The sequence below is a fragment of the Somniosus microcephalus genome, chromosome 1 (genome assembly GCF_052327205.1).
Source record: "Somniosus microcephalus isolate GS21.2 chromosome 1, FLI_Smic_1.0, whole genome shotgun sequence".
Classification (NCBI taxonomy): domain Eukaryota; kingdom Metazoa; phylum Chordata; class Chondrichthyes; order Squaliformes; family Somniosidae; genus Somniosus; species Somniosus microcephalus.
The window spans coordinates 220,623,712-220,638,980 of NC_140987.1; the positions used below are offsets into that span (position 1 = coordinate 220,623,712).

The 15,269-nt window shown below is 46.0% G+C and overlaps 1 protein-coding gene across 1 annotated transcript; it reads left to right on the forward strand.

Moving 5' to 3' along the window:
* The first annotated feature begins 4,035 nt into the window (after window positions 1-4,035).
* On the forward strand, window positions 4,036-15,001 carry LOC147124619 (uncharacterized). Its single transcript, XM_086001498.1, has 4 exons — window positions 4,036-5,283; window positions 8,426-8,566; window positions 9,639-9,783; window positions 14,160-15,001. The coding sequence occupies exons 1-4, from the start codon at window positions 4,609-4,611 to the stop codon at window positions 14,309-14,311; spliced, it is 1,113 nt and encodes a 370-aa protein (XP_085857624.1). The 5' UTR covers window positions 4,036-4,608; the 3' UTR covers window positions 14,312-15,001.
* Window positions 15,002-15,269: the final 268 nt, after the last annotated feature.

Sequence of the window (15,269 nt, forward strand, 5' to 3'; positions counted from 1 at the left end):
CGGCGAGGGGTAACGGCACCAAAAGAATATCAATTTCTGCCGCGGGTTGTTCCGTGACCCCCCCCACGAGCATGGTCTCATCCCCATCCCCGGGAGGCACGTGCTGGACAGACACATCTGCCTCAGCCTCCCGAGGGACAGGCGACCCCTGCCGATCGCCGGTGATGATGACAGCGGGGGGGCAGTACCCGCAGCGGGCGACGACTCCCCCAGGTCGGAGGGACCTTCCTCCTCCCGGTCCTCCTCCTCTTCTAGGGGGTCGCGCCTTCTTTTTAGCACAGAGGGAGCAAGGGAGACCTCCATGTCTCCAGAGGCCTCCTCCTCTGCTCCCTCCGGTGGAGCAGGTTTGTCGTGTTCCTCGGGCCCGAGCCCGGCCGCAGGTATTGACGTTTCCGCCACGGCGGTCGCGACCACAGGCTCGGGCACGAGGTCCCTCCCACCCTCGTCTGCCCCGACCAACTCCGTGAGGAGCGCGGGTGTCAGGGCTCCAGGTTCAAGGGCTCGCCCTCCCCGGGGGGACCCACCCTAAGGTGTTTGGCTTTTCTCCGCGCCTTCCTTCCGCCCGGACGCCTCCGACGACGACTGCGCATCGGTTGTTTGGGGGGCGCGGCCAGACCCAGGGAGAGGAGCAGCGGCGGCGCCCGCCTTGACCGCACCAGACGATCCGGCGGCCTTGGAGGCGGGGCAGTTTTTCCTGATGTGCCCCACCTCCTTGCAGGCGTGGCACCGCACACCGTCCGCCGTCCAAAAGGCGCAATAGGCGGTCCCCTCGTGGAGGACGACGAAAGCCCCGTCAGTGTCCTCCTCCCGCGCCAGCTGAATAAAGAGCTGGCGCCGGAAGGAGAAGACGTGCCGAAGGCTGGCTTCCCGGCAGCCAAGCAGAAAAGGCGTGATCCCCGACCTCACCTCCCCAAGATGGCATAAGTGGGGGAGGAGGAGCTCACCAGGAATATAGGGCGGGACGTTGGAAATAACGATCCTCCGCGCGGTGGCCTCGAGAGGATCCACCGGCAGGAAGGTCCCGCCCACGGTGAGCCCCTTGGCGACGGCCAGGGACACCGCCCGCGCCGACCCCAGGGAGAACACAGCCTTCCCGTACATTTTTGAGGCCGTGACGATGGCTGAGGGGCCGACAACCCCAGCCATGGCTTTTACGCAGGCCTCAATAGTCATGTGGGGGTGAGTGTAGCTCTTCACCCCAAGCGTTTTAGTTATTAAAGTGAAAGGTGACGGGGCAGCAGAAGCAGCGGGAGCAGCCGTGGCTGTGGCTGCCACCGCCGCATATGACCTTGCTGACCCCGTCACCGACGATGAAGTAGTCGCCATTATGGGTGGTTTTTGTTAAAAGAGCCACACTCACCCCAAGTCACAGGCCTGAAAGTGTTAATGGCCTCAGGTTAATTAGTGTCTCCTCTTGAGCAGAGGGAGCTGTTAAATTGAAGGCACACCTCTCCCCTTATTAACTAAAATTGGGAGCGGGGCCTTCTCCCCTCTGCTCAAGTGGCAATTAATGTATATAAAATAGAGGTGCCTCAGAGAGAGAGGCAAAGAGAGAGAGAGGGGGGAGGTGGGAAGGAGGGAGGCCGCAAGGGCAGGTGTGAGGGTGCCAGTCAGTTCCTTTTGTAACCTTTAGATGGCACCTTCACTGTTCCTTTTGTTAATTGTTTCTCGTTCTCTGGTGTTAATTGTTCCTAACCTTGTGTTAGTTTTTAATCAGCCTGTTAGCTGTTTATGGGTGGCACCTGGTTTTCTTGGTATATAAGTTCTGTTGTTGTTTCACTCAGTGCTCAGTCCTCACTAGGGTGTTAGTCTTGACAATGTTCCTTGTCTTGACTAGGTTCTCTGTGTGACTAGCCTTTCCTCTATGGCAGCTTGCCTTCACAAGCTGGCTGCCATAGTTCTCTTGAGCTATGTATCTAAGTCTGTGTTCTAGTTCCCTCGAGTTATGTATCTAAGTCTGTGCCATAGTTCTCGAGCTATGTATCTAAGTCTGTGTTTTAGTTTTCTCGAGTTATGTATCTAAGTCTGTGTTCTAGTTTTCTCGAGTTATGTATCTAAGTCTGTGTTCTAGTTCTCTCGAGCTATGTACCTAAATCTGTGTTCTAGTTCTCTTGAGCTATGTATCTAAGTCTGTGTTCTTGTCTCTGGATTTAAGATGTATTTAAGTCTTGTTCTGTTGAGCTGCTTGTCTTGGTAAGGTGCTGTGTGGACTAGCGTGTTGCTATGTGGGAGCCGTTGGGATCTTGTCTTGAGCCTTGCATTGATAAGCCGATTACCCTCGGGGTAGCTTGTCTGGAGTTGTGCCTCGGCAAGCCGGTTGCCCCTTGTGGTAGCTTGTCACAAGCTCAGTATAGACAAGTGGGCTTCCTCATGGAAGCTGTCCTGAGTTCCTATCTTGACTAGCCGTCTTGTAACTTGTCTCTAGTTCTCTTGTCTCTAGTTCTTATGTATATTGCTGTGTCCCTTGTGTTAATCTGGTTATGTGTGAATTTAGTAAAGTTCAAACAAAGTACTGTTGTATATTGCTGTGTCCCTTGTGTTAATCTGGTTATGTGTGAATTTAGTAAAGTTCAAACAAAGTACTGTATATTTGTCTCTTGTCTGGTTTCTGCACTTGGGTCCAGAACCTACCTTTGCCTGGAGAGCACGGCCTCGTATTTATACGGCCCCGTGGCTCCCCAACCCTGACAGGCAGGGTCATCACTCAGGATGGTGGGTGGGTGTCGGCAGGGGTGCATTCTCCGATGGAAAAATAAAGTCTGTTGTTGGTCTTCCGGTGGGGGGAGAAGATGTCTTCACCCGGGAAAGCTGGAGAATGCCCAGGCTCAGTCCTTTACACCAGGTCTTAAATGGGTTGATTGACTTCACCTAGGCAGCTCCAGCTGTCCCAGGTCAGGCAGTGGAAGGGGTGTTTTAATAGTGGTGTGTGTGGCCTAGTGTTTTACAAGAGCCGCACACACAGACACCCCTTGGTGTTCCGGCCTTCTGTCTTCTGTCTTCTTTCCTCCCCCCACCTACAAAACAAAGCCTTTAGGAGAGTGCACCTAATAACACCCACCTGTAGATGTTCTTATTCTTCCCTCCTTCCAAAAGGTTGGTCGGTGGTTGTTTCTCCCCTCTCTCCCTCTCCTGAAAAGGAGTCCAATTTGGGGAGGCAGTGATGGGAAGGGCCTCTCCCCTGGTTGATGATGAAGTTGGCCTTCCCCTTCCTCCTCTCCTCCTCTGTCCTCTCTCTCCAGGCACCTCAGTAGTTGAAGTTGATGGTAGAAGGAGACCACCACTTTCCACTCTGTTTCTCCTTAGACAGCAAGGCTGAGAATGAGCTGAGCAGGTCCAGTCCCTGCCTTGACTCGCTGTCCAGGTCAAGGCTTCAAACTAAAGGCTTTTATTAAGTAAGAATCTTGGCATCAAGTTAACACAGGGCAACCATCATTCATCACCGACCCAGCCCTTATGAGTAAAACCCAGCTCTTATAAATAAGACTCACACCAATCAGGAGGATCCATAAAGGCGGAGCTAGGGAGGAACATTAGTGGTTACACCTGTAAAACATTTACAGACATTAACAAGTACAACAACAGACAATCCAGAACACAGAGTTATTTCATCACACTATGGGAAGCTGCAATGCTGCACCTGGACAGGATCTTCATTTCAGATGCCTCCAGCAACGCCACCAGGACGGCGTTGCACGGAAGGTAAGCGTTGTGCCACCAATCTCCATGCCCCCCAGACCAATTTTGCTTCGTTAGCGTTGCAGCAATTTTCAGCGGCCGTTAACCCGAACACGAATTTCTCCCCCCTTTGAGTTTATTTGTAATGACACCTGTACCTGTTATCTGCCATGGGGCTATAGAACTGCCCTCCGAGGCTCCCAAACCCAATGTAGAAATAAAAGTAACATGTACATAACAATAGAACAATAGTAAATGCAACTTAAGTAATCTGTTCTAAAACATATGCTGCCATTTGCCAACAACTACATGCTGTATATAACAAGTACAGGTTTTTCTCATTATTTATTTTACAGGGTCTCTCCAGGGTCATTCAGACAGGGCACGCTACAGAAACAAGTAACTGCTCTGGCCTCTCGGCAAAAGAGATTTCTACATCTGCTACAGAAACGGAAAGCATTAGATCAGAAGTTGCAAGATTACAAATTAAAACTGCGACAAATCCAGCAAAATAATTCAGTAAACCCGGCTAAAAGTTTGACTTGCACTATTGAGAGCAGTATAAGGATAGACACCAGTTCAAGTGAAGCACAGCTTTCCAATCAGAATGAAGAACTCAGTGCTAGTTCTGTCAATGAGACCTCTGGTAAAACATGCATAACCTGTCCAGCTCATGAACCAGAATGCATACAAAAGCAAAGTTGTTTGAGTCAGGGAGAGACAGGTATTGCTGCCAATCAGGATACGAATAGAACAGCTGCTCTTCAGAACTATACAGCTGGATGTAGCAATGAAAGATCTGTTACAACTTGTGTCCTTGATGGGACAAGTAGAGACAGCAATATATGTACAGTAAGTACTTCTAAATCTGTCTCAAGCAAAGGAGAAGCAAATTCTTTACAGCCACATTCTCTAGAACCATCACATGTTCAAATGGAAACATTAAACACAAGCCAAACTGACTATGTAGATTCAACAGCATGCAGTAGCTCTGGCCAGAATATTCTTTTGAATACCGCACAGTCAATCAATAGTACAGAAAATGATTCTGAAATTAATAGTAATTATACACTGCTGAACACTGAAAATTCCAGTGCTAATCACAAGAAAGTCATGGACACAAGTCTAATGCAAACCAGCTCTAACAATCAAAACAGTTGTTTTCCACCAGCTGTCAGACAACCTATAATAACATTTCTGCCAAATAATTCAGTGCAGAACTATCATATTGGCCAACCCAAAATATTACAACTGAAGGCCAGCCATCAGTTCATTGTCTTGCCAAGTACATCACAGAGGGGTGGGAATCAACAACACATTTTACAGTTTAACACTGCAGAACCGAGGGGCAAATTCCAGAATATTAGAATATTAAATACTGTTCAGCCAAACAACCAGAGCACAATGCCGGTAAATGCCACGCAAGTTACCAGCAACAATCAAGATAACCACCTGGTGAGTGCTTCATCTCCGTCTGGGAGGCAGCATGATTCAGAATCTCTACCAGAGGATAAAGGAAATGGACAGAGAAAACTGCTACACTTAACAGATCTAATCACACATGGATTGATTCAGCCAGGAGAAGATGTTCTGGAACTCAAACTGCAGGTAAATCATTAAAAGGAAACAATATTATATCAAGAAGTGTTTTCAGTGTAAAGTTCTCTTCCCATATAAAGTTTGCGTAAGAAATTGTTGATTCTCCTAGTTGTTGGGATATTGTGATTTATCAGTAGTGGAAATCTGGAATTGTCTATCCCAAAAACTCAATAGATTTTTGTTAGGTAAGGATATTAATGGATATGGAACAAAGGCGAGTAAATGGGGTTAAGATACAGATCAGCCATGATCTAAATGAATGGTAGAACAAGGGGCTGAATGGCCTACCCCTGTTGCTATGTTCCTTCTTAGTGTGTCAATCTACAGCAGCAGGCTGAAAACCTGCCATTGGGGGTCTCGCAGCTGGAAGAAAACCTTTGGGCTGCTGTATGCAGTGGGTCCATTTACAAGAATTTTTTTTTAAAGATCATGGATCAACTTCCTCCCAGTTCTGGATACTGATTCTAAAGCTCAAAGGCCGGGAAATTCCCTGGAGCTGCTCTCCCTCTGCCAGTGTTACTTCCATTTATGCCAGCAAAGAAGGTGCAGCTCTGAGGAATTTCCCAGCCACAACCGTCAGATATTATTTATGTATAAGAAAAGGTGTAATTAAATGAGTAAATAGCTTTTATTGGCAGTCATTACCCCATCCTAAATTTAAACTCACATGAACTGTATTACTTTCTGCCTAACATGCTGAGTCCATACAGTGCAGCAATTGTGGGTATTATAAATTGCTTCAATTGTTACTTACCCTGATTCCACAAGTGGATAGAATCTTTACAAAAATGAACATGGTGGGACAAGGAGAAGGCTCATCACCACCTTCTCAGGACAACTAAGGATAGACAATAAATGCTTAGTATTACTTAGAAATTAGAACATAGGTACAAGCCGTTGGGCCCAACCAGTTGGTGTTTATCGTCCACATGAGCAGTACCTGTACTTCTAATCCCATATACCTGCACTCTTTCCATACTAGGGGTATGGTAGCATAGTGGTTATGTTACTGGACTAGTAATCCAGAGTATGGGAGTTCATAATCCCACCAAGTGCAGCTGGGGGAATTTAAATTCAGTTCATTAAATAAATCTGGAACTTTAAAAAAAGCTAGTACAGGTTGACTATCCCTTATCCAAAAACCTTGGGATCAGCTGTGTTTCGGTTTTCGGAAATTTTCGGATTTCAGAAGGTATTATTTCAGACTGGGAAACTCTGAACATTAAATTAATTTGGTAATTAGTATTTGTATTTAATATAAATTTTAAAAGTTCAGGCTACCTCTTGCGACTGTTCCGTGTCTCATTCCCCTTCCTGCTTCTCTGTGCTGCCGCTCACAGTCTGTTTACAGCTCCCCCTGCTCCGTGTCTCATTCCCCTCCCTGCTTCTCTGTGCTGCTGCTCCCAGTCTGTTTACAGCTCCCCCTGCCCCGTGTCTCATTCCCCTTCCTGCTTCTCTGTGCTGCCGCTCCCAGTCCATTTACAGCTCCCCCTACCCCGTGTCTCATTCCCCTTCCTGCTTCTCTGTGCTGCCGCTCCCAGTCTGCTTACAGCTCCCCCTGCTCCGTATCTGAATTCCTTGACTTAGCGGGGGTCTGGGGCTCGACTGCCGCCGCCAGTTGTGGAAAAGCCGGATATCGGCTGACTCCTACGCTAAGCTGGCCCGCAAATCAGGTCAGAAAAGCATCGGCTGCGTCGGGTCATGTTTGGCGCCACTCGGGTTATGTCGTGCGCACGACTTACGCTCCACAAAAAAACTTTCGGTTTTCAGAAGTGCGGATAAAGGATAGCCTACCTGTATCAGTAATGATGACCATGAAACTATGATTGTCGGAAAAACCCAACTGGTTCACTAATGTCCTTCAGGGAAAGAAATCTGCCATCTGGCCTATATGTGACTCCAGACCCACAGCAATGTGGTTGACTTTTAACTACCCTCTGAAATAGCCTAGCAAGCCACTCGGTTGTGCCAGAACCGCTACAACAAAGTCAGCACTGTGGGAGAACCTTCACCACACGGACTGCAGCGGTTCAAGAAGGTGGCTCACCACCACCTTCTCAAGGGCAATTCGGGATGGGCAATAAATACTAGCCTTGCCAGCGACGTCCACATCCCACGAATAAATTTTTAAAAATCCTTTTATCATCCTTTCCTTCAACTACCTATCTAACCTATTCTTAAATGTTGGCATAGTGTCTGCTTCAGTCATTAACTCCAGTAGTGCATTTTACAGCCTCACAACCCTCTGTGTAAATAAAACTTTCCTGATCTCTGTTCTAAATCTATTACATTTAATTTCATATCTATGTCACCTCATTTTAGATCCCACATTGCCTACATTCTGAGAACAAATAAAAACCATTCTGCTCAAAACCATTATGAAAACATTTCTCCTCATTTCCCCTCTACTTTTGCCAATTATTTTAAATCTATGACCTCTAGTTACCGAGCCACTTGCCAGAGTAAACAGGTTCTCCCTACTTGCTCTATCAAAACCCCTCATAATTGTGAATACCTCTATTAGGACTCCCCTTAACCTTATCTGCTCTAAGGAGAACAATCCCAGTTTCTCCAGTCCCTCATCCCTGGTATCATCCTGGTAAATCTTCTCTGTACCCTCACCAGGGCTTTGACATCCTTCCTAAACTGTGGCTCCCAGTTTTGTACACATTACTCCAGCTGAGGCCTAACCGGTGATTTGTAAAGCTTTAGCATAACTTCCTTGTTTTTGTATTCAGTGCCTCCATTTACAAAGCCAAGTATCCCATACACTTTCTTAACCACCTTATCAATTTGCCATATCACCTTCAAGGATTTGTGAATATGCACCATTATGTGAGATTATTCTGCCTCTCCATATTATTCCTCCCAAAGTGCATCACTTCACATTTATCTGCATTAAATTGCATCTGCCCAGTGAAAAGCAACAGTCCTAATACCCTGGGGACCCCCACTGCAGACTTCTCTCCAGCAGAGTAAAATACATCCCATATGCTTTATTTGACTACCTATCATGCATTTATGAAAAAGTATTGGATTTGTATATTCTACATTTATGATCAGTGAATAAATGGTGGATCAATATATTTGTGTTTACATTTGTTTTAATAGAAAATCCAGATAATAAGAAAAGTTGGTTTCCTGTCCTTAGGGAGCTTGTTATAAAGCTGATCTACTGGCTTGTGGTGTAATTAGAAGTAAAGATGGAGCCATCTATCATAATCCCGTACATTGGATAAAAGCACTTTTGAGAGACAAAATACCAGTCAGTTGGAAGTTTGCATGGAGCAAGGTACTAGGTTTAACAACTATAGTGAGCAAAATTACTGTAATAATTTGCTGAACTGTAGTTATATATTCTCCAATATAGAAAAAAAATTGCAGTTGCAAAACTCAGAATACAGCACATTTCAAAGTCAAGGGCTTGCTTACATAGCTGCCAAAAGATCAAAGTAAAATGCTAGGGTCGATTTTAACCCGACTTGCCTGGCAGAAACTGGGCAGGTGGGCAGTTAAAAATGAGGATCTTGCGTACCCACTCAGATCCTGACCAATGTTCCCTCAAAGGGAGCTGGGTGTTCTGCAACCAATCGCGGTGCTTGTGGCGTGGAACCTGAGTCGGCCAATCAGTTCCTATTGTGAGTTCCCCCATGTGGGACCTCGCAATTGCTGCGCGGCCGCGCACCTTAGGGGAAACATTGATCCTGACCATTTCCGATTTTAACCTGCACGGTTTTCCAGGCGGATGAGATTTCCACCTAAATTAGGCGGGAGCCGCATAGATTTGTACACACCCCCACCACTCACCTGGATGCCAACAGGGGGCTAAATGGCCACCCACCTGCCCACTTTGTACCCTCTTCACCCCAGGCAGGAAATGGACTGGCAACATTTAAATGAGGCCCAGAAATTAAAATACCCTGAGCCTGAAATTTAGGCCAGCGAGTGTGTTTCACACGCCCTGCCGCCGCCCGTCCAAAAGCTGCACCCGGTTAAAATCGATTCCGCTGCTTCCATGTCTTGGTCAGCAAAACGCACTTTCCCAGATCTTCGTTGTGCCATTTTTCAAACCTTTTGCATTCTCCCTAGCTGAATGAATGACTTATTGATCATTTGTAATGAATAAACAGCAACGTAACTGCCTAAGAACTTTGAAAGGATTAATGTTATAGATGCGTTATGATTGGCCAGTTTTCTTTCATGATTTCCATTGAATTGGCATTGCTTGGATCCTCAGAAAAAATATGTATGCCCACCATCATGATTTCTCTGTTGCGAAGTTACAAAAATATGGACATTAAACCTTTTTTTGTATCGCAGTCAATTTTAAAAAAAGTTTTTGGTGAATTTTGTGCACTTTTTAGGTTACATACAGAGATAAAGAACTTTTAAAATACAATTCCATGATTAAATCATCATCGAAGGCTCCAGAGTCTCAGCCTATTTCACAGTCAACCACATTAACAGATAAGACATCTTCAATACCCCCACACTGCAGAATTTTCACAGGTGTGTTTATATGAATGCCACAGCAACCAGCAAACAATTTATTCTATACCATTTATTTTGCTTTACCTTCAAGTTGATATGTTTCAATTGTAATTTTTTACTTAATATGTTAGAAAACCTTTTGTTCCCTTTCTTTGCTCTTTCTATCATTAACCTCCTGTCTTGAAATAAGCTGACTGTGATAAAACTTTCTTTCCAAGATAATTAAGCATTCCTGCTGTGGACAGAAAAGTTCATAGTGATCCAAACAAGAGTGCATTTTCTTGCAAGTACAATTTAAGATTGTCTAACTATGCGTTCATATTTGTGGCTGCAACAATTCACATATCTGTTTCAAATTCTGGATATGTACAGTCCTTTATTTTAAAACAATTACCTATATTTATATACCTACCTTTAGCATTGCTTCACAGAGACAAATATAGACGCAGAGCAATATTCGGAGAAGAATTTTGGGAGGTGACTGATGGCATTGTCGAAGAGGTAGCTTTTGAGGAGGCTTTTGGAGCTGGGGAGGGAGATAGCAAGGTGGAGGGGGTTAGGTAAAGATATCTAGAGTGTGGGGCAAGATGGCTGATGGTTCTGCCCAGAGTTGGAAGAGTGAATAAACTCAATGGACTCCTTCTGTGCTATAACATTTTATATTTATAGGTGGAAATATATGGTCTTGGTGGTGAATGGGATATGGGGATTGAAGTACAGTTCAGGGTCATGCAGGACACCGAGGATAACATTCAAAAGTGAAAGACAGGAAAAAAAACAATGTGCCTGTCCCATCCTGGCATGGCGAAACTTACACACACAATTAATTCCCTCCCCTCCCCCAAACACATTCTGCAGTCTCTTGGAAGAGGCAAACAAACAGAGGAAAGGTTGTGCACCATCAGATCCTGCCTGAGCAAGTAGCCAGGGAGGGGGCTGGAATCAGAGGCTCGGGGAAGATTATCTTTTCGGGAGGAAACAGGATAGCTTTGGTCTTGCCACTGTTAAGCTGAAGGAAGTCCTGGCTCATCCATGACTTTGTATTGAACAAGCTCAGTGATAGACATGGAATCAAGGGTGGTGATGGATTGGTAGAGCTAGGGGTGCATGCTGCTCCTGATTTCACTGAGGTCTACCCAACTCAGTTCTTGAAATAGACAGCCAGTGCTCCTGCCCAAAACAGGTGGGAGCCTTATTAAAATATTTAAATTGGGGACCTACACTGGTTGTAAGACACCAATACAATTTTCAGATACCAATTGCTCCCTCCCCCCACCACCCATTTTAGCCTACACTTCCGGCTTGGCCCCGTAGAGGAGCAGCCAGATTTCCTGCCCACTTCCTTCACCATCAATCAGTGAGTTGAGCATGGCAGCTCACCAATATTATGCAGATGAAGTCTAAACATGAAAATGGTTTGGGCCTCCTGCTGGTGCCATCGGGTGGGCTTAGCAGATGTCCTACCCATTGCCCGCCCAATTCGCACCACAGTTGAATATCACCCCATGCTCTCTTCGCAGCATTTTACTCTGACCTGGATTCCACCAGTGGAGCCTAGTATGACACACCCCACTTGGATCAGTGGTCTTACTGGTATGCCAGGAGTCTTCCCCCACGCACAGCTGACCCTTTCTCACGCTTTCAGAATTCTCGTTCTACCTGGACCCCTCCCTCTGGCCTCTTACCCTCTCTAGATCTTTTCATTGCAAACTGCCGGCATGACATCGGCCGTCTCAATTTCTCTGCTCCCCTCACTCACTCCAACCGACCTCCCTCTGAACTTGCAGCACTCCATTCTCTCAGATCCAACCCCAACATTGTCATTAAACCTGCTGACAAGGGTGGTGCTGTTGTTGTTTGGCGAACTGACCTCTACCTCGCGGAGGCTGAACGCCAACTCCCCAACACCTCCTCCTACCTCCGCCTGGACCACGACCGAACATGAAGCCACCGTTTCCAAGACCATCACTGACCTCATCTCCTCTGCAGATCTTCCCTCCACGGCCGCCAACCTCATAGTTCCCCAACCCCGCACAGCCCGCTTCTACCTCCTTCCCAAGATCCACAAACAGGACTGCCCTGGTAGACCCATCATTTCAGCCTGTTGTTGCCCCATGGAACTTATCTCTTCCTATTTCAACTCTTTTTTTCTCCCCTTATCTAGTCTCTTCCCACCTACATCTGTGACTCTTCCAACGCCCTCCGCCACTTTAACAGTTTCCAGTTTCCTGGCCCCAACTGTCTCCTTTTCACTATGGACATCCAATCCCTCTACACCTCCATCCCGCACCAGGATGGCCTGAGGGCGCTCCGCTTCTTCCTTGAACAGAGGCCCAACCAGTCCCCATCCACCACCACCCTCCTCCGCCTGGCTGCTCTTGTTCTCACATTGAACAACTTCTCCTTTGACTCCACTCACTTCCTCCAAATTAAAGGTGTTGCTATGGGAACCTGCATGGGTCCTAGCTATGCCTGCCTTTTCGTGGGATATATGGAACATTCTTTGTTCCAGTCCTACTCAGGTCCTCTCCCTCACCTCTTTTTCCGGTACATTGATGACTGTATCGGTACTGCCTCCTGCTCTCGCCCTGAACTAGAAAACTTCATTCACTTTGCTTCTACTTTCCACCCTTCCCTCACCTTCACATGGTCCATCTCCGACTCTTCCCTTCCCTTCCTCGACTTCTCTGTCTCCATCTCTGGGGATAGGCTATTGACAAACATTCACTACAAGCCCACTGACTTCCACAGCTACCTGGACTACACTTCCTCCCACCCCGCTTCCTATAAGGACTCTATTCCATTCTCCCAGTTTCTCCGTCTCCGCCGCATCTGTTCTGACGATGCCACCTTCCATACCAGTGCTTCCGACTTGTCTTCCTTTTCCCTCAACCGAGGATTCCCCTCTACTGTGTTTGACATGGCCCTTGACTGTGTCCGTTCTATTTCCCGCACTTCTGCTCTCACCCCTTCCGCTCCCTCCCGGAACCACGATAGGGTTCCCCTTGTCCTCACCTTTCACCCCACCAGCCTCCACATTCAACGGATCATCCTCCGCCATTTCCGCCACCTCCAGCGTGAGCCCACCACCAAACACATCTTCCCCTCCCCTCCCCTTTCAGCATTCCGAAGGGACTGCTCCCTCCGCGACACCCTGGTCCACTCCTCAATCACCCCCAACACCCCTTCCCCTTTGCCCGGCACCTTCAAGCCGGCAAGCGCAGGAGATGCAACACATGCCCTTTTACCTCCTCCCTTCCCACTGTCCAGGGCCCCAAGCACTCCTTCCACGTGAAACAACGATTTACTTGTACTTCTTGCAATTTAGTATACTGTATTCGCTGCTCACGATGCGGTCTCCTCTATATTGGGGAGACCAAATGCAGACTGGTTGACCGCTTTGCGGAACACCTCCGTTCAGTCCGTAAGGGTGACCCTGAGCTTCCGGTCGCCTGTCACTTTAATTCACTGCTTCACTCCCACTCAGACCTCACCATCCTCGGCCTCTTACACTGTTCCAATGAAGCTCAATGTAAGCTTGAGGAACAGCACCTCATCTTTCGATTAGGCACTTTACAGCCTTCTGGACTCAACATCGAGTTCAACAATTTCAGACCATAACCTCGGCCCCTATCTTTTTTTCCCATTTTTTTTTCTCTCTCCCACATGGCAGCTGTCTTTCATTCTGCCAGTGCCATTTACACTTCATCTCGAGCCATCTTTTGTTTCTTAACTTGTCCCATTACCATCTCCTTTTGCCTTGCACCATCACCCTTTTGTCTCTTAATCCCTCCTGCCTTCCATCCTATCACAGACCTTCCCTTTTGTTCTTTCCTCCCCTCCCCCCTTTCCCTGTCTCTGCACCTGCTTAAAAACCTGTTCCATCTCCATTTTTTTCCAGTTCTGACGAAGGGTCATCGACCTGAAACGTTAACTCTGTTTCTCTCTCCACAGATGCTGGCTGACCTGCTGAGTATTTCCAGCATTTTCTGTTTTTATGCCAAATCCCTGTCCAGTTTAAGGAGCAAGAATTTCTGGTGAAGGACTCCCTGCCCCTGGCTCTTCCCTCTGTCCATCATTTGCCGCTCTGCCCCTTAGAAAACAACCAGGAAACTCCCAGAAAAGGCTGAAACTTAGTACAGTCTCCAATAGAGCCCCAAGACATTTTCGAGCCTTTATCATATATTTTGTTTCCATACTATAAACAGCAATGGTAGTGGCCCGCTAGCACTGCAGGCCTAGTACTGGTACGTCCGATGCTGATGTTGATTATGTCTCTTTATCTGTCGGTTGAAGAATCAGCTATTTCTGTAAGTGATTCCTACACCTTTATCATTTTTTGCCTTTCAAACCAGAGTGTTTGTACAAATGTATTATTTTTAAACCCTGTACAGAAACCTCTCCCACGACTCAGAAAGAGAAATCCAGCAGCAGCTTTATGCAGGTTCACGAGATTCTCCTTATAAGAAATGAAGAATTCCTGCCATGTCACATCATGGATCAGCATTGGAAGTTCTACACAGAGTGTGATGAGTGGAATTTCTAAAGTTACTCTTAAGACAAATGCGTGTCACAATGATAATTCAGGGACATTGTCCACTTTTAAAAAATTGTGTTTCATAGATACTACCAAACCATTGTTGTAAAAACAAGGATGTTATTCTAAATCAGTGTTAATTGTCTTCTTTCACAATGCTGATTTTTAAAAACTTCCTCAGTATTAGCTGCAACAGAAGTTAATATTTAGTTAATGTTTTTCCTATTTGGTTTGGTTTGGATATTTTCCCATTGTAAGTTTGGTAGTAATTTCAAAACTGAGCTTTTGTGAAATAGTTGCACCAACACCATATATTTGTCATTATTGTTCCATTGTTAAAAAAATCTTCTGTTGAAACCATCCACTTACCTTTGTGAAAAGGGGAAATTAAATGATTATTATTCAGTGAAAGGTTAACAAGAACTGTGAAAAAAATGTGAGTGTATTTCTGAAAAACACAATTTGCAGAAACTACTGCACTGGCATGTTTCAGCTTTAGTTCAATCGTATTCAGTTATACAAGTTGAAAGATAGTATTTGGCTGGTTATATGACATTTTTCAGAAAGTGTCCAGATATTTATATTTAGTGTGATAGTGTGATGTATTTCAGCTTAAGAGATTGTCATTTGGTCTTTCTGGTTTGCTTTACCAAAATGGTTTGCATATTACAATGTAATTCAATTAAAATTGTTGCATATAAAAAGAAGAAAGAAAGACTTGCATTTATATAGCGCCTTTCACGACCACCGGACGGCCCAAAGCGCTTTACAGCCGATGATGTACTTTTTTGGAGTATAGTCATTGTTGTAATGTGGGAAATGCGGCAGCCAATATGCGCACAGCAAGCTCCCACAAACAGCAATGTGATAATGACCAGATAATCTGTTTTTTTGTTATGTTGATTGAGGGATAAATATTGGCCAGGACACTGGGGATAACTCCCCTACTCTTCTTCGAAATAGTGCT

What these genes read in the sequence shown, in the direction of transcription:
- LOC147124619 (XM_086001498.1), top strand. Translation starts at nt 4,609, where the DNA reads ATGGAAACATTAAACACAAGCCAAACTGACTATGTAGATTCAACAGCA. An exon ending in TTCTGGAACTCAAACTGCAG is followed by an intron (nt 5,284 to 8,425) that starts GTAAATCATTAA and finishes TCCTGTCCTTAG; the next exon opens with GGAGCTTGTTATAAAGCTGA. An exon ending in GGAAGTTTGCATGGAGCAAG is followed by an intron (nt 8,567 to 9,638) that starts GTACTAGGTTTA and finishes TGCACTTTTTAG; the next exon opens with GTTACATACAGAGATAAAGA.